Raw genomic sequence first — 19,585 nt, 5'->3', positions numbered from 1 at the left:
CATACCAATTCAAACGTATTACAGTTTAATTTATTCAAATGATCGGCTGTTACCAGTACCCTAGGTACATTACACAGTTTAACTTCTGAACATAAAGTTTCACGTTTGAACACAATTTACTTATTTTATTTTAGGCGCTTGGTTATAATGATTAAATCTTGCATTATTCAGTTTATTGTACTTTGTGTTTAATGTATCATACGGGATGTCACAATGCGTGATCATTACATGTATGAGGTGAGCATGAAAGTCTGATAAACAGTTCGAAAAATTATATAAGCAATACAGTTCGAACTCCATAATACCTTTCATATATCCGTATACAAAAATTTCGATCAACTTGAAAAAATAACATTTACAATCAGTTTTTTAAAGGGGAATTATTGGGAGACTGAAGATTAGTTAATTCGATTCTATACTAATTTAAACGTTTTCAGTATTTAAAACAGTAAATCGTCAACAGAAAAATTATTCAAGCAAGAAGAGAAAAGTATAACGGGATTATACCTTGATTATGTAATAGATCAAGAAGGAAATCAGGATTTCTACTATTCCATAGGCGACGCTCAAGATGAAGACGTTGACATAGGAAACGAAGGTAACAACGTTGTTCTTCAGGTAAACGGCGACATGGTCCACGAGGGTTATTTCGAACTAATTTATTAATGAGCTGAGAAGATTCAGGAGTAATTACAACAGAAGAATCAGATGTGAATGAATGGTTTTCTTCAGCATTTGAAGTTGTCGATGTGCTCTTATTTTCATTTGCAAGTAAGAATGATTCTAGACGAAGAATCAACTGAACTTCTATTTCATAATTCTAAAATGAAAAAAAAATATTTTTAATTGTAAGTGCATTAGACAGTTTCTGAAATGATAAGTGAATCACTGAAAAGGTTTGACAGACTAAACATTTAAAACAACTTCAGTTCATCGAAGCTGTAAAAAAATATAAGACTGAACTTATATACTCTAATATAACAGACGATGAGAAAGAATACAGTATCGTGTTCAAACGCTTTCGTATAAACGGGTCTGACTTAAAAACTAAGGGTAAAAAATGAACGCTCGGTTATTGAAGTAGTTTAGATTCACGAAACGATCCATAAGCCGACATAGGAAGCTGTAGTGATCACAAATGACTATGAAAATGACATCCCAAAAATATTTTACTATCTTAAAGCATTTTAGTTAAACATTTCAAGTGAGGTGTCTCATAATACACTTACGCTTGTAGTGTATGCTACTTATATCGGCAGACATAAGTAGTATGTAACACCAATCAGAGGTTGAATGCCTGACAGCAGAAGCAGTACAGTTCTTAAAAAGCTAGAATGAACAACACCTATTTTTATTAAATAATGTATTCAATACAACTTAAAAGGAAGAAAAAGGTCGAGTAATTAGCTGCGAGCAACACATTTAGTGTAAGAACCCTCAACTTGATCAGATTACACAAACCAAAATAATGAGACAAAATCAATCGCTCTGATCACCACGAAAGCAAACCTAAATAAAAATGTTTTAAAATTAACACATAATGTCAACCCATTCAATTAACGGATCTAAAAGATTTTTAAGTATTGTTCAGTCAAATAAGCAATATTTGATTGTCGTAAGCCTTTGATGTTATCGTTTTAAAGAGATATATTAACAAAATTAACAATCTAACAGTAATAATTTAATCTCTTTGTAATCTAGTCAATCAGTAAAAAACTGCGCAACCATTTTAAACAATATACAGATAACCATTACAGAGATAATGATGAAGAGGTAAAAGCAGAAGGAAGTAAACTGCCAACTTTTTCTGGAGAAAAATAAGCTAAAGCTATGATCGGATTGAACAACAAAGAATAAAAATTTCATAAATACATAACTTACGATTCAATATTAAATTATAATAATAACAACAAAATAATGATAAACTAAAATTACCATTTTTTCTGTTAAATCAACATTAGGATTATGACTAGTTGAGTCTTTGATTGAAGGACTGATGAAGTCACTAAAAAAAATAAACAACATTATAAATTATCATGAGCAAGTTGGAAATTCGGACCAATAAGGAGACAAAAAAGCAGTTTTATTCAAAACATATAACGATTCCATGCAAATTTAATGGTTGAGTCGAAAGAACAATAACAAACAAACTGACTTCTAAAACAACAGAATAAAAAGTGGATATTGAAATCAAGTAAACCGAAAGTTCAGTAATGCTTTAGTTTACAAACATAAACTGAAAATCTAAAAGTGAATCCAAACTCAATTAAGAATTAGACATTGTTCTTTTTATAAAATGAACAATAGAAGGAATCTATGTTGATTGTGAGAAGCATTTACATGATACATATAAATAGCTTTAAATCGCTCATTTATATCTTTTAATGTGTTCTGCCATTTGGACAATCTTTTCATCTGGTCCCCAAGTTTTTTTCTAACGCCATGCTTTTGCTGCACTGTAACTGTTCTCTCTATTTGACGAATGTTGCAACTTCAATGTCACGTACATACTACTTACGAACACCCTTGTGAATAGGGCAGTAGTAAAGTTGCATGTAAGACAAAACGTGTTATATATTATGTAAGGTGTTTCCTTCAGACAACCAGCATGACAGCGATGCTGCCTTCCCACAAGGAGGGGTGGGGTTAGAAAAGGTCGACTCTAAAAATGCACACCTCGCCTTATCCCACGGATATCCGTCTCCGGCGGTAAGGTCTCAATAAGTACGGAGCTAACACAAAAATTACCCATAAAAAGGTCGTGTGTGACCGACCTCAAGCAGTTGTCCCTTGGGCACTGCGGTCACGCTCTCAGGTCACTAAGACCACCTTTAATCCAAATTCCTTTTCAGGTACCTCCAGAAGAACCCTTCCACGGTGTGGGCAACCGGGAAGTGAAAACCGCCCGCATACCTCTAACAGCACTCAAGACTGATATATTATGTATAATGTCAAAACTATGTTTCTTTGTATCTATTTTTAGCTAAACGAATAATTGTAGGTGAGGAAAATTGACTGATTACATTTCACTGATTAATAAGTTCATGATCATTTACTGTGATCAATTTAATTTCGAATAAACACTTGATAATGGTTAGCTAATGGACTAATAAGATTTATAACTATTCTTGTAAGCTATGACAAAACAGTCATTCCTAAGCAATATATTAATTACGTCTAACATAGTAAAATGTTGAATATTACAACTAATTTGTATTTTGTTATGTGAAAAAAGAAATATTAAGGATGCCGAACGGCACCTAGTAAACATACAAAAATGAAATTTTTAATAATATTTCTCCAGGATTACAACTGCAAAGTAAATTTTTTTATTTCGATTTGGCATTTAAACTACTGATTGAAAGAGTGATAATTTGGTAATCGGTACTCGATGGTTAGTGATCTACTGAATTATCTTACATTTTAGGTATGTTTAAATGAGTAAATTGATGGGAATAGAACGATAGCTACAAGATTGACGGTATTTAATTACTTACTAGATTTATTGCTAATGTTCTTTCCTAAATCTCCACAGTACAATGTTCTTTTCTCTTCTTACAAAAAAAATTTTAGAGGAAGAAACTCGGCAACATGATGCATTTATCAATTACAGGTAAGTACACTAAACTTGGAGCTATGCTATTGATGTTGCCCGGTTGTCTTATACTTAAAATCTATTATGTAATCTAATATGTAAGTACGACGATAGACAAGACTGACCAATAAGAATATGAAACGTCGACTAACACGGTATCCAAACGAATATATTGTGTAACAAAATTATTAGCTCAGTTGCTGCTTCAACTAGTATGCATTACATGAAACTAAACAATATATGTTAATAGTATATTGCAGGTGAATTATGGAAGTGGAACTGATGTGTCGACACCAAAATCATGTGAAGCACGAAAAGACATGTCAGATACGATTTCGAATATAAATTATACAAAATGTTATTACAAAGCTTTGTACAATTAAAATATCATATTATTTAATGTAGAATATAGCAAACCTGCTTATCACAATTTCCATTAAACGCCTAACAGTAGGAAAATTAGACCAAAGATATGAACCTCGGAAGTAAAAAAAAGAAATAAAATAGGATAAAGTATGGTTGAAACAGAATGGCAATGAATTTTTGATGCAAACTAAAAGTTCAAAATAATAAAACTGTTTGGCGATTTTTAGGGAAACTTCAAAGAAAATGAAATGATAATTGAATCATGTACAGAAATCAACTATACAGTCTTTCTCGTGTTTAAATAGTAAATGGGACAAAGAATTGAATAATCTCTAATAACAAAACGGAATATTATAAACGAATAAAAAATTGTGCAAACCGGCATTATACCACGAATCGCAATTTTTAAGGTTTATGAGGTAAATTTGAAGGGCAAATTACAATAATGAATTGCGATTGTGATGTGTGCTACTTATACGGACAGATATAAGCAGTAGGTATTAGGAATTGGAAGTAGATTTCTTACTGACAGAATACGGACGTGAGAAGAAGAGAAAGGAAACCTGGAAGTAATTGAAATAACAACAAGAATGGAAGACCGATGTAGTTTGTAAGAGACAATTCAAGAAAGATGTGGGAATAGTGTATTTGATGCATCGTTTTCATATTTTACATAATTTTGTATAATATAATTAACTTCTCCTTCTTCTTCGTTAACTACACTATGACTGATTGAACAAAATAAAAAAGTGATGGTAACTGGAACGAAAAAATGTCATCTTACGTAGTTTTGAGAGCACTTGTAAGATTATAAATAGTAGATATGGTTCACAAAGTATAACACAGCAAATAGAAATGAACGTTGATCGAGTCAACCATAAACTCTAGAAATACAATCAGCTGTTAGATATTGATGTAAAAACAAATCAACGATGTCTTTAAATCTATGGTAGTTATATTAATTGATATAACATTATTTGAACGTTATTGCTAGCTAACTTCATATTCAATACAATATATGTGGTTAGTAAAGATGGGGAAAGTATGTATTAAGATAAAATCACAGAGTTAACGTTCATTTCAACGTGCTTTTTTATTTCGTGGCGCAATTAATGTCATTTTCCAACAGGTTAACACTACCAAGCAAAGATAATTTCAATAATCATAATATCTAGTTTATCATAGTTACTTATTAATGGTAAAGAGCACTTAAAATGAATTAATTCAAATTAATAAACTTGGAATCAGAGATAATTTCCATTGTTCTTTTTTCATGCTAATAGCAATTCAACAGTTATATTTTTCTTTACGCTAACTAATAAACCTTTCACTATTATAACAAAAAAATTCTCATGACAATATTTAATTATCTAATCACTACCACAAAACAAAAAATGGTTTATATTGTATGAAATTTATAAAATATTTAAAATTGTCAGTGTACTTACCACAAGTACGTGGACAATAAGCAGCTAATATAATACAAGTTAACGTTACTTTCCAATAAAGTTGGGCATAAGCAAATTCACTCATTTCACTTAGGAAAAATTGGAAAAAAATGCTTCAAATTCAACAAATAGATAAGTGTAAAATATAAAAAATACATGTATATAGTAAAGTCATTAAGAAAACATGTAGTGTAAATTCTTGTTTTAGCCAGTTGGACAGCATATGATCAGATAGAAAACGCTAGCTAATAACATTTAGCCAAAAACTACTAATTGAAACAATGAAGTTTACTTTTATTCATGACCTGCATTAAGCGCAAAAACAAGTACTTCATTTATATCAAATTCGTATAATCATTACCGCACATATTTATAATGAACACCAAATGAAAATACGTGAATAATTAATCGCACGATCGTATTTCAATCTGTTTAATTGATTGTATCACAGAGACATCCATTAATCGTCCTGTTATACAAAGCATGGCCAAATAATATCAGTATATTTAGCTTCTGTTTGAAACAACTAACTAACGAGTATTCTTTTTATTAATAAATATATTCCTGTGATATCCCATTGGGTAGAAAGTTGTATTTCTGATGTTCCGTGACTTAATTTATTTACTCTGAAGAAGTGAATTCACGAAACTTCAGAAAAACAATATTCTACTCATTTCGATATCACGAGAATATATTTATTATTAACTTTCTACCAAATGTTCAATTTATTTGAAACTATCAAGTCAAACCTTTGCATTGTTACACACAGAGACTTATTTTTGCTTAAATGAACGAATGTTCCTTTATATGACGTCATTCTGTATTGAAAACTACCTGTAAGTGACAAAATCAAATAATAATTGGAACAAAAAACACTAACAACAAAGCATATCAATAAAAAATCTTTACACCCAGTTGAATAAATATGTTAATTTATTGTCTTACGCAGGAATCTGTTGATCAGATAGGTAAGTACAACTAGCAAAAAGAAGATCAACCAATTGTTCAGGCCTAGTTACGGTTACGCCATCCAAACCTGGAATACAAAAAATGATTAAAATATATTAGATAACGCAATATAACCGTATATATTAGATAATACCAGGTAGACAATTAAAAGTATAAGATATCAGAACAGAAACAGTAATTAAGTTATAGAAAATGGCAAACACTATACTGATCCAATAACTTATTGTAAGTCATTCGTTTAGTAAGACCATAAAATATTATACAAGCTATTCGATTTTGCGAAATAAATTTAAAAATAGTTAATGTAAAATGAAGGCCCAGAAACGCTATAAAAAGCATTGGGGCAAGCTTTGATACATTACTTGGACATTACATCGGCGCAACTTTCCAGTATAAATGTGAAATAAGTAAAGAAACCAATTCACACAAGTTAGATTATTGAAAAAGTGGATAAATCATTTGTCGAGCAAGTCTGATAAACTACTAAGTACCGTCAACTGGTAAAAGTTTGGTTACCAGGATTTGAAAACTATTGAGACATCATGACTATGGAATAATTATTAAAAAAACAAGACATGAGAATAATCGGTGTAAAATGATCCTAGTTAAGATAATTTACAACAAATGAATAAATAATTACAAAAAATAATTGACTGAAAATTTCTGCGAATTACCTGAGTCACAGGATAGCATAGCACCGCGCCATATAAGATTACATACTATATCTCCAGCTTCTGCAGCAGTAAGAAAGTGACATGATGTGTCTAGACCCAAGATCAGCAACTGATTAAGCAGTTTTTCAGATACGTCAGTGTCATATATTAAGCGAGTTAAGAAACTGAAGAGAAAGAAGAATGAGTTTAAGTGAATCTAACTTTTAAGTGTTTAAATATTCCTATCAAACCAAAACACAAATATGCAAAAAGAATATTCTTTTCAATAAATTCTCACCGGGTTTAGCAGTCATAAACCCATATTAGTGATTTCAGCGAATGCGACAATTTAAAGCCAGTATATCGTTTAAAATTATATCATTTGAATTCACGGTTGTTTGCAAAATAAAATAAAATTTCTAATATTGAAATATCAAGTATACAATGTCAACTTGAGGAACTTAACATGTCGAATGAAACTGAGAATAATAATCAGAATTAAATATAAATAACAAAAGTGTGAGAATATATAAATATGAAAAACTATGTCACACACCTCGTGAAAATAGGTAATTATCAGGTAAACAACTTGTTATCTTATCGTTTGATACATTTTGTATGGCTACATTGAATCTTTGCACAAGTTAGTGCTGACAGTTGGCTTTTGTTGCAAAGTTTACCATTTTGAGTGCAAGTTTTCTGATCTATACTAGTAACCACTTATTGTTAAACCATTAACTTTTTTTATATATTCACATATAGCCATCTTGGACAATGGACAGAGTATTTCCAGGAGCAGTTCAACTGTTCTGCTACCCCAGCGACATCGACCAGACTATCCCTCCCTCCATGGGAGATAACGACCGATCCACCTGACGAAGCAGAAGTCCACAAGGAACTCCAACTCCTAGAGCGCCACAAATTGCCAGGCCCAGGTGACTTACCTCTGGTCTTTTACAAAGATGGTGGTGACTTTCTGTTTAAGGAACTGACTGAGTTGTTTACAAAGGTCTGGCAATTAGAGAGTGTTCCAATACCATGAAACGTGTCGATAGTTGTATCCATCTTTAAAAAGGGTTCATATCGTGTTTATGCAACAACTATCGGGGGGATAAGTCTACTTCCGATTGCGTCCAAACTATTAGCTTCCGTCATACTTCGTAGATTGTTCAAAACCCGAGGAATATCGACTCTTGAAAATCAGGCCGGTTTTCGTTCTGGTCGAGGATTATTGATCATATCTTCACCTTCCGCCAAATGTTAGAACACTGTAATGCTTATTACAGGCCAATAATCGTAGTGTTTCTTGACATTAGGACCGTTTTCGATTCGTTGGACAGAACTGTTCTCTGGGATTGTCTATTGAAGAAGGGTGTACCTGGGAAGTCTATTAGCATCTTGAAAGCCCTAAATACAAACACCTCAGACAAAGTGAGGGCATAGAACCATTTCTCTTCATTATTGCATTCAAGCGGGGGGGGTTAGACACTGAGGTCACCAAGGTGAATTTGACTAAACTAAATAGTTCCATTGCTAAAACCCGACTACGGCAACAAGGTACAACTGGACAAGTATATTGGCTACCGGTGTTTACATAATTATTTAGTTTGACCTTGGGAAGCGACCAGGACGAAGGTTAGTTTTATAGTATCAGAATAAAATTTCAAAGTGGAAACTAACAAAAAATAACTTGTAAACAAGTTAAGGTCAAACTTAATGTAAGTTGTTATTCGAATAGTAGTCGTCTATGAGTCAAATTTATTCCGAAACAATCATGGAAATGCATTATTACGACAACAAATAATTGAAAAGTAACTTACTTATTGTCTTGGTCTGGCCATATATCCTCTGTGGGATATAATCCGGAAGTGAGCTGATAGTAGCTTTCCGACTGTGATTCATTAAGCGGAGTTAATGAATCTAAAACAAACGCTTGACGAATAAGATTGACAGGTTTAATTATCTCTATACACTTCATAAAAGGGATTGAACAATTTTGGCTAACAACACTGATAAGCATAGGCAATAACGATTTCGTCCATCGTACAAACGCTAAACGAATCTGACGTAAAGTCAAATGGTGGACTTTGACAGCTTCAGTATAAGAACCTATGTGAAAAAGTAGTGAATTCGGTTACTGTTTAAAACTGAGATTAAGATAGATAAGAACGACGATTTTCACAACTTACTAGATTTCGGAAAGTATCCATGCAACAAAATTGGAATATTTTATTAAAAATACAAACAAGACATCGAAAAATGAGTGTCCGAATTGGATTGAGAGCAAATAACTAAGTTTAATGATGCCATTTCCCTCAAATTGTTAATAGAAAAGTCAAGCTTTAGTGTAGTGAAAAAATGTATAGCAGTTTATACACATTTTGAACGAAATGATGTAATAATTTATCACACAGGAAATTATATGCAGTTTTGGTAATCATATACAAATTTGTGAAGTTAGCCAGAATTTCGTGAACATTTAATATAAGTTTTAGTGATAATGTTGGAAATAGTAACTGAAATAACCATAGCAGATACAAATCATTAAGTTTATTGTTTAGGAGTAATTTGGAAAAAAATCTCAATGGTTCATAAAACACGCTCTGAATAAGGAAGGGGTATATAGTACAAAAATATGAATAGTATAAATGTCAGAAAATCAATTAATTCATTAATCATTTCTAAAATAAACTGCACAGAAAAAGAGTGAGACATTTTATATACATTCTAATCGGACTCAGACTAAAAGCCAGAATACGGAAATTTTAAAATTAAACAGTAGTGTAACGTATATTTACTACAAAACAACAGTAATTTAATAACAATAAAAATTTTCAACCTACTTCTTCGTCTACTACTTGTTGTTGTTGATGAAGATGAATTACTGAGAAATGGTCTATTAGCTGATAACATTTGTAGAGCACACACCAAACTTACTAAACCACGTAAATAGCATTGAAAAACAGAGATATCAGTTTTCGACAACTCAGAAGTCGATTTTCCTTGTGATTGATCTTTTTGTGGACTAAGTGATACCAATATTGCACTCACTACTGTAGAAGCCGTGACTGGACCACGAAATGAACGATCTTGCAGTAATGCAAAAGCAAGCTCTGAACATGGTAAATAATTTTGTTGTGACTGAAATAAAGAATTTTGAGATGTGAGAGTTGAACTACCAACAGGTCTTTCATTATCACTGCGCATAAAACGTGCTAGTTCTCGTAAAAATTGGTAGATCGGAGATAGACGGCGGTTTAATTCATCATACAACTGTGACTCAGTCAACGAACTTTGAGAAGCTTGGTTGGCAGTGGCTAATGAAGCCAATATTAGTCGTTCACTTAGTAGGTCTCCAATGATCTAAAAATAAAAGCAGTGATTCAATAGCATTATTGAATAAACATATGTTTAACAAGTGTACCTACTTTACTCAAAATAACATTGGTCAACTACTAATATATGTCAGCCAATGGGAAGATGAAAACAAAGTGGTAAAATATCGCGTGTAATTAGTTAAAAACTAATAACCGATGACATAAACAGCAATAACAATGTTCAACACTATACGAATAGAAAGAGAATGATAGACATTGAACGAATACACTGCTTGCTTTCAAAACGCGATTTCCCCAGGTTAAATATGTTTAAGATAGAAAATGGATACGTATGATCTTATGTAAATTAGATTTACCTATCCAAGAGCAGTGCCACTTTATTCAAAATAATAGATTGTGTTGTTGGAGAGTTAGAGGTTTCTGGCAGCATGACTAAAACCAATGTATTGTGTTCATTAGAAAACATCAAAAACTAGTGTCATAAATAAAACACACAAACGAATCATCATTATTTGGTTAAAACTTCTCAAACCTAAGCATAAATATAGACAATACACAATGAAACGGACACGGAAAATTAGTCAAAGTTGGCCGATTCATCCAGTTTTTGACTTAATTCAAGGGTTGTAATTCAGAGATGTGAACCGACATAAGGTGATCGCATAGTTCAATGTTAATAAAGTGATACATGATTCAACATTTTGGACAGTCATTTCTTGATTAATAAGTTTACAGGATTGATATCCACTTTATTTAACAAAATTTAAAGGCTCATGAAGTATCACCAGCGCAAATACCATAAATTCAGCTCTAATTTAGTGCGCTAACTTCTACACGGCTATTTGACGAGATTAATAATTCTTTGTAATACAAGAATTATAATTGAAAATGTAAGAAAATCAGGGTCGCAAAAGGATTCGAAATGACAAACTACGAATTATTGGTTCGGAGATTCGACACATGAATTGACTCTTAAACTGGTTATGATTTCAGTTTAAATTTGATTATTAATTACGATAAAAATCAAAACAGCCAGTCATACGGCCCAAAAGCGCATACATTGGCTATGCATCAGTTATAAAAAGTAATTTAAAGGTGGAAGAAAAGTCGATTAGTCCTGATGACTATAATTAATCACTTCTGAACGCTTTAAATGAAATTTAATGCAATAGGTTCGAAACCTAACGGTTTACACCTAAATTTAAAACTCTAATAGTACAGAATGGGTTTTCCCGCGAACGACAGGAAATTCAATAACATTGATAGACTTTTAACATTTAATGTTCAGTCAGTTAGTCAGCTACAACATAGGACCAGGAACATGTATACATCAGTCCAAGTTGCCACAACTCATTAGCGCAACAAGATCAGCACCGAATTCATAGAAATAGTTACTTCAATGGCAGTAACACATAAAAGAAGGATTGTGTATAAGGATATAATACAGGAAGAAAGAATTAGTTGGTAGAAAGAAAGGTATAAAGCAATTTTAATCTCACGGTTTAAGGGAAGACAAAGAGTGTATACACCTACGCCGCTGCGATCGATTCTAAGTCATGTCACCCAGAGTTTCCAACCATTATTCACGATAGTCACGTGGACCTCAACCACGTAGTCTGCATTTACCAACATGACTCACACCAGAAGTTAGTGACTTCAAAGACTAATGCAACGTTTCGGTTCGGCCCCTCCTAACATTCTTCAAGCCGTCTGCGAAACTAGTCAGAATTTCGCACTGTGGTTGTCGGTGGTTGAATATGCGTAATACGTGACCCAACCATCTCAGTCGATGAAGCATCACAACCTCAACAACTCATTTACTATCATTTCCTAATATCATGCCTCTAACCTCATCATTACTTACCCGGTGATCCCAGCAGATGCGAGCAATATTTCTAAGACATCTGTGATCAAATACTAGCAACTTACGACTATCCTCTACCCTTGATGGCCACATTTCGCAGCCGTACGGTGGAACAGAACGAACTTCAGTGTAGTATACTCGTCCCTTAATTGATAGATGGATATCTTGCCTTCGCCATAGGTGACGTAGGTTAAGCTAAACGAGCTTTCCCGATTCGTGAAGAGGCATCGTCGGACACTAACCCAGTAGGGATGATCAGACTTCCAAGATAATTGAATTTAACGACGCGTTCGATTACTCCACTCCCTATACTTAGTTCAGGTGTTGACGCAGGCCAGTCCTGAAGCAGCAATTCGCATTTAGAGACGGAGAAACACAAAAAATAACCAACCAGAAAGAATTAAAGGAATTATAGAAGCTATTTTTATAAACTGAACGACTGTTCTACAAAGATAATTTTACTTACACGAATCCAGTGTGAACCAAAGCGTTGGTAAAGGAAAGGTAACAAAACACCCGCTGAACTGGTACCTCTACTTGACGCACTAGATGCAGTAGCAGCCACTGCTGCAATTGCAGCAGAATTCACATTGTTATGTTGTGAAGCTTGATTATTACTTTCTGAGGATAGAGCTTGAACAGTTTCAGAAATTTTCAAAACAACAGAACTTAAGTTTTGGTTTAAATAACCAGACTCATTTGTACTCGGTACAAAACGTAACTCTGGAGCTGCTGAGCCTAAATTTACCATACAATACAGGTTCATAGGAGCTGCTTTAACCAAATGACTGACACATTCAAGAAAAGCCGTCTATAAGAATTTAAATATAAGGAGAATATAGGTACAATTAGTTATCTATAGTTATAATTGTATTTTGTAAATACATGTATGGAATAGGGGATTTATTGTCTCGTGTTTTGTAGATACTTTTGTAAAAGGCATTAATGAACCCGATATTAAGTTACAGTGTAGCTTTGATAAATGATAATAATTTCCATCAGAACTTACTAGCAGGATATGATGACCAAAGGAATAAATAGTCATTTAAGATAAACGTCAAACTCAGGACAGAAGTTCGAGTGCTTACGGCGTTTACAACAGGTGGTAAATTTGCTGTTTAAGTCACCAGTAGAAAACTGTGTTGTCAGCTAGAGAACCTGTGAAGTTAATGAAATGGAGATTTGGAATGTTTTAAATTCCCTGAAGAAGAACTGTCCCATTACCTCAGCAACATTAAATAAGCTATGCCTTGTGCTGCAGCCAGAGAAAGCTTACCGACATAAAGAGGAGGAAATTCACAAAGAACCTCGAATCCTAAAAGGCTACAGGAAACAATACAAGTGATAACTGCCAGAACATCTTCCGAAATAAGAGCGATATTCTGTTCAAGGAACTAACTAGTTTATTTGAGTTGTGACATACTTGATTCTGGAGTGGGATGTTTGATATATCCATCTTAAAATATGTCCTGATCATCAGAGCACGAGTTTGTTAAAGGTTACGTCGAGAATATTGCATTCTGTTATAACGTGGAGATTATATAAGATTCGCGAAAAACTGGCTCAGAAAGACTATGTCGCATTTCATTTAAAATACAGACCCATGGATCATGTGTCATTAGTTTAGCACAGGGACATGGTCATAGGAGTCAATATCCTAATTAGCAGTTTTGCCACATAATGTTTGACGGGTCATAGGATATAACACATCCCTTAGTCATTAACAAGCTTTTTTACGAATTTTCGACGTATCAAAAATAACATGTAAAGTTGACACAAAAACGAGGATTTCTTTTTCATTATAGTGGGGTTAAAGGACGTAAAGTTCTAAAATCTGTAAGGCACAATAGCGTATCAGTTAAAAAAATGAATATTTACCTAATAAAAAACACTGATGCTATAATTTTATTTTTATCGAAAGAATTGAAATTACTTGGATATTTGGCTTTAATAGTTTGTAACGTATACGATAAACACTTGAAATCATGAAATCCAAATCATGTGGTGACAAACCACCTAAACGGCAGTTTGTGGCAACTAATGCAAATAATCCAAGGCCATAGAGTTGTAGTTTAGGGTTCTAAGGTACAGATAAAAGCAAAAACAGATTTCAATGGAAATAATAATTCAATTTGCAAGGAGAAGTTTTAGAGAATTTTGTGAGGAAATAAATTGCCATTTTTCGAGCTTCTTGAGAAAAAAAGCTAGTCGAATGTTGCTGTTTTCATTGAGGCGTGACTCAGCTGCTCAATAGAGTATAGGCTTCAATCGAAAGAAAGGGATATATGCTAGCTGATCGAGATACACTTCGTAAATTTTGGTTTACCAATTGTCAGCCATTTACTCGAATTTTTCTCATCATTAAAACTGGATGTACGCATAGAAAAGCTCCATATTTTCAGAATACATTTTTGTATAACATGTTAGATGACAACACACGTTCTGCAGTCTAAAAAGGAAGTCTACGAAAAACGTACTACCTTTCTTCAGGAAAAATATCACACATAGAAAGTACACTAGTTAGGATATTACCGTTATTGCTACTATTACATCTCACATCAAATGATATTTATCAAACTCCAATCTTAGCTATCATCACACAAAAATACTTTTGCAGTGAATACTATAAATGACACTTAGATTGAATTACTCACTAGTCCATAGACAGACATCTTGACTTTATTTCAAATCATTTGGATATTTTTGTTCTAGCTCTTCTCCAAGCAATGTAGTAAAAAAAACAAAACGTCGAGGAATTTACTGAATAACAGATTTCGGCAAATTTATACATAAATATTAAATAACGTCTGATTCAACAAACGGATTGAAACCACTGTCGAGTGATTCGCTGGGCTCGTAATAAGCAGAGAAAGCCCAAACGATGTGCAATTTTACTAACTTCCTACATCAAAAGAGAGCAATACTATAAAGTGAATTTGTTGTGTACACTCGTCATCACTACCATTGTGATCAATACAGCCTTGCACAAATATGAATCAGTTTAATTTATAGGAATACACCAATGGACTGGAGATGAACTCGACATTTTCAAGTCATCTAAGTGTATCGTAGTCGGCAATTGTGGTTGTGCTTTAGTTTATTTATTCAGTTGTATTTTGAATAATTTCTACTACAGAATGAAATGGAAGTGTTTTTGCTATGTTCAAGTTTTTCTTGCATCATGACTCAGTGCTCTACACTTGACATGTCCGTATCATGATGGAGTGGTATTTTCGTCGAAAACTTTACGTTTTTCATGTAAACCAGCAAAAACGACAGGTAAAGAAACACGCCCTTCATAATGGACTACGACAATGTAAATAACAATTCCCGCTTCATTTTGATTGGTTGACAGATACAGGATAAAATTTGCGGACGAAAGTGGAGTTTATTCACACCCCATCAATATCCACACGTTTATTAATATATCAGTTCTTTGAAGAGTATACATATTCAACGGACATGTCCATCGCTTGAATAATAACGATTATTTTCTGGTAGATTAGTGGACAAACACTGAAATTTCAGTTGTTAAATAGCGATTCCGAATTCATCCCCCCAAAACCTACTTTGGAAAATGAAACTAAGCAGCATCTGCGCTTGGTTAATGAGTTACATTATGCAAAATAATATGATTTTAATATTTCCGATCTGTGACGATAAGTAGTCTATGAACTTATGAAAAAGTTACTTAAAAGGACTGACAGTGCTCACTGTAAAGAGATGTGTGTTATTTTGAAAATGAAATCTTGTTTGAGATTGAGAGTTTATCCCTGAAACTGTATGTGAGCATCGATTGATTATTTTTAAGAATATGACTTGGGTGCCAAAAACGAAAACTCGAATCTGCACTCCGCGTTCTAATAAATTCGGGAACAATTGCAATGATAATTATGAACAATTTCTTCAAACAGTAGTTTAGACAGTTTCATGTGCTAAATTATGACATCATACAGTAATTAAGGCAAAAATGACTTCAAATTATAAAGTTATTGCTGAACCTACTGTCAGCCAAGGCTCTAGTCTAGTTGCAACAAGTCCTCGAATCTCAGATATACCAGCTGCCATACCAAGTGTACGTAGAAGGTTCCTTAATTGTGCAGCATCTCCGCTAGTGACTGAAGTTGCTGAAGAAGTTGATATAATGGACGATGATGTACTAGCGTTTGTAGCATTTGCTTGTAAAGTGGATGGAGTATTACCACTTCTTCGACCAAGAACATCTCTCAATGTATTGATGACTATGACCTCTACAGCTTGGCGGCAGGCTTCAAATCGAGGTAAAACATGAGAACTCATATCACACCCAAATATAGTCTAGAAATAAACAGAATTTAAAGTGAAATTCAAAATTCTGAACTCATTTAATCAAAAAGAGCATATCAAACTAGAAAAAGTTAACATAGTTATTTGTAGAAACTAATCGGGTACGTTCATTAAAAAAATATTTTATGAAGAATACAGTGCTGACTAACCTTTATCGTATTACTGAACATGACTAAAACGTTGAGTAATTAATCATTGGCCATAATACTAGCTTTATCTCGACCGCTATTTGCAGATAGCGATCGAATGAACGGGAAATATTTTAATGAACCGATTTCATGAACTAGTTTAGTTTTCTTAAGAAATGCCAATCCCTATACTAACAAAAAGGTGCCATTATCTTGAAATGCTGACAAGCAGTTTAGAGACCCCGTCTATGGATAAGAGTACGAATTACAGCTTACATTTACAATCTATTGTTTTTATTCAAAATTTTCTTATTGATACCATCGTTTAACACTGACGAAAAGAAATTCACTTAATGGTTGACGAAATAAAGCAGGTTAAACTACTAGGACCCTTTTATAATATTACATCCTGTTAGTGGTGAAATAAAAAGGACTCATTTTATTCTGCACAGATTACTGTTTTAGATTGCCCCCAAGTTCATGGAACGAATCAAGTGCATAAAGTCCTGCTGGATTGATCATTTTTATCGTTTCTTACAAAAAGGATTATTGAACCAAGATTTCAACAAGTTACAGACACGTAGAATAAATAACCAGGATTTTTTGACTGATTTATTACACAACAAAGGTTTTTATTTGTATTCCGAAGTTTACATTGCACACAAAGACAATATGCAATATTATGGATACGTTAGAACTTTGGGCCAATTTAAATGGTTATATCAAGTAGTTCAACAACCACGAACTGAACGCGAAAAAATATGCAGTACACGTTGGTTACAATAAATGTCATTTATTTATTTATTTGAACACATAAATATTGGTACAAAAGGGCACCGAATACATATGCGCCACACGAGTCACTTGATTTGTGTGTGGGCTGTGACACTGCCCGAGTGCTCAGACCAAATCAGATAGTTTCATTGGGAGGCCACACCCAGAGCCTTCGATCTGAAGGTCTGACCCACAAGGAAGATGCAGTACCACGGTAGCTGGTGGCCAACAATTGGTTCATACGCCATTTGTTCCCTCAGGATCCAGGAGCCCATGCTCATCATTGGTATGGAATCAGGGTTTTCCAACTACCCTAATTGGACTCTCCATATCCACCAACCCGGTTAAAGAGCCGGACATTCGCTTTTCGTCCTCTCAGTTTCATAAAGAACACCCCCGCCACGAGAAGGCAATGAGTAGGACTTCCCTGGCAGAGGCTGTATACGCGTGGCCATGTGAGAGCATTTCGAGAGGGAAAGCTAACTCTCCCAATCCTCAGCCGTACCAGGGCATTTGGAGGCAGCCACAACCAGGTCTGAAGCCAGTCTGATTTTCTCGTGTTTGCAATTCATGAGTGTTTGTTAAGCGTCCGATAAGTATTGACGCTAGTATTTTAGATGCTATATTAGTCAAACTAATCCTTCTATGGTTATCACAGGATGACTTTGATCCTTTCTTATACATTGAAGTAATCAGTGATTGCGACCAGTTTGATGGGATTATATCCAACTCCCAGACTTTGGCTAAAATATTAGTCGGCCTTATCGCTAAAAGTGGACCCACTATACTTACAGATCTCTGGAGCCAATCCATCTGGACCCGCTGCTCTTCCTCGTTTTAGATTAGATATAGCCTTTTGTACTTCAGCTGATGGACAGCTGAAGTGCTCCTTAAAATGTTCTGCCCATCGTTCAAAACTTCTAGACTGATAACATTTATAAATGCTATCTTTTTCTGAGATCGTCTCACACTTCACTTCTGGATTCCGGTTTCTTTTATTAGTCTGAGAAGCTGTCTGGTGTTACCAACAGCATCTGCCTTTTCCATCTCTTTTCCTTCCGTTGCTAACCACTGCTCACAGTCGTTCCTTAGACTTCTGGTGAACCTATATCCAACTTGTTTTCGCTCTTCATCGTGTTCAGAGCCTGATGGGATGAGTTTACGAAAATCTACCAGTGCAATAGACTTAGTAAAAATCCACTGTTTTTTCGTGATTCTTTAGTTTAAGTCCCCAATAGATGTCACTGCTATTCCCACAGCTTTGCGTATATCTTTCAAAGCAACATCTGGGTCAGTCTTGTTTTCAAAAATGCCGAAGTAAGACTTCGTTTGTTCCTGAAATTTATCTTTGGCTTTCTCATAGTTGAGACCAACTTCAATAGTTCTACTTAATGTGGCTTTTCTGCGTCCACTGAGACGCAAGCAAACGAGTGCTCGAATTGGAGCAAGATCAGAGTCTAAACATGTAATCCCGAACGAGCTCTCTGTAAAATTCATCTTTCACTTCATCTGGGTTGTAGTCAGTGAGAAGCTAGACAGAAGCGACGAAAAGACAACAATGTACGTACCAATACTTCCGAGTTCTTACGGATCCACTTAGCTGAACAGCATGTAGGCGACTGTCAACAGGGACCCAGTCTAAAAGTGCTTGTTCTGCCCTCGTACTTAGTGTTATTCCTACACCCGCCAGTCAACGAAAACTAGCCATCGAGTTGCCAGATACACGGAGAGTGTATCTCGTAGGCTCTCCGTTTAAGCGAGGTGAGGTCAAGTGAATGCCCATACTAGGATCCTGTATATGTGTTTCGGAGACATAGCGTATGTCAATCGTACAAGATTCTAGGGTCTTAGCCAAGGAGGCCTGATGGCCGATTTGACACAGGGTGTGTACGTTGAAGATTCCAATGTGTAGTTTTGAGCGAGGTTTCAGTAGACCAGGGACAATGTTTCGTGCACTAGAATCGTTCGCCATTGTGACACTTAAGGAGGAAGTCAAGAAATGAAGCATAGAGTTGAAACTCGAGGTAGGAGGAATAATGAGAATTGAAGAGGGAGATTGATTATGAATACAGTGATCTTGAGTGCTGTCAGAGGTATGAGGGCAGTTATCACTTACCGGTTGCC

The 19,585-nt window shown here is 34.4% G+C and overlaps 1 protein-coding gene across 1 annotated transcript in view; it reads right to left on the bottom strand.

Annotated features, from left to right (window-relative positions):
- The window catches only part of HCFC2_1 (Host cell factor 2), a 34,204-nt gene that overhangs the window by 3,752 nt on the left and 10,867 nt on the right, over positions 1–19,585 (bottom strand). The window contains exons 8-18 of the mRNA XM_051207996.1: positions 16,239–16,550; positions 14,167–14,313; positions 12,700–13,044; positions 9,875–10,394; positions 8,852–9,140; positions 7,053–7,216; positions 6,355–6,445; positions 5,410–5,498; positions 4,013–4,073; positions 1,936–2,005; positions 508–820 (exon numbers count right to left, since the gene is read on the bottom strand). Of these exons, the coding sequence (XP_051069340.1) occupies positions 508–820; positions 1,936–2,005; positions 4,013–4,073; positions 5,410–5,498; positions 6,355–6,445; positions 7,053–7,216; positions 8,852–9,140; positions 9,875–10,394; positions 12,700–13,044; positions 14,167–14,313; positions 16,239–16,550 (2,401 nt within the window). The remainder of the gene's footprint in view (positions 1–507; positions 821–1,935; positions 2,006–4,012; positions 4,074–5,409; positions 5,499–6,354; positions 6,446–7,052; positions 7,217–8,851; positions 9,141–9,874; positions 10,395–12,699; positions 13,045–14,166; positions 14,314–16,238; positions 16,551–19,585) is intronic.

This window comes from Schistosoma haematobium, chromosome 3, assembly GCF_000699445.3.
Source record: "Schistosoma haematobium chromosome 3, whole genome shotgun sequence".
Lineage (NCBI taxonomy): Eukaryota > Metazoa > Platyhelminthes > Trematoda > Strigeidida > Schistosomatidae > Schistosoma > Schistosoma haematobium.
The sequence above is the reverse complement of the archived record's forward strand: the minus strand, read 5'-3'. Positions and strand labels throughout refer to the sequence as shown.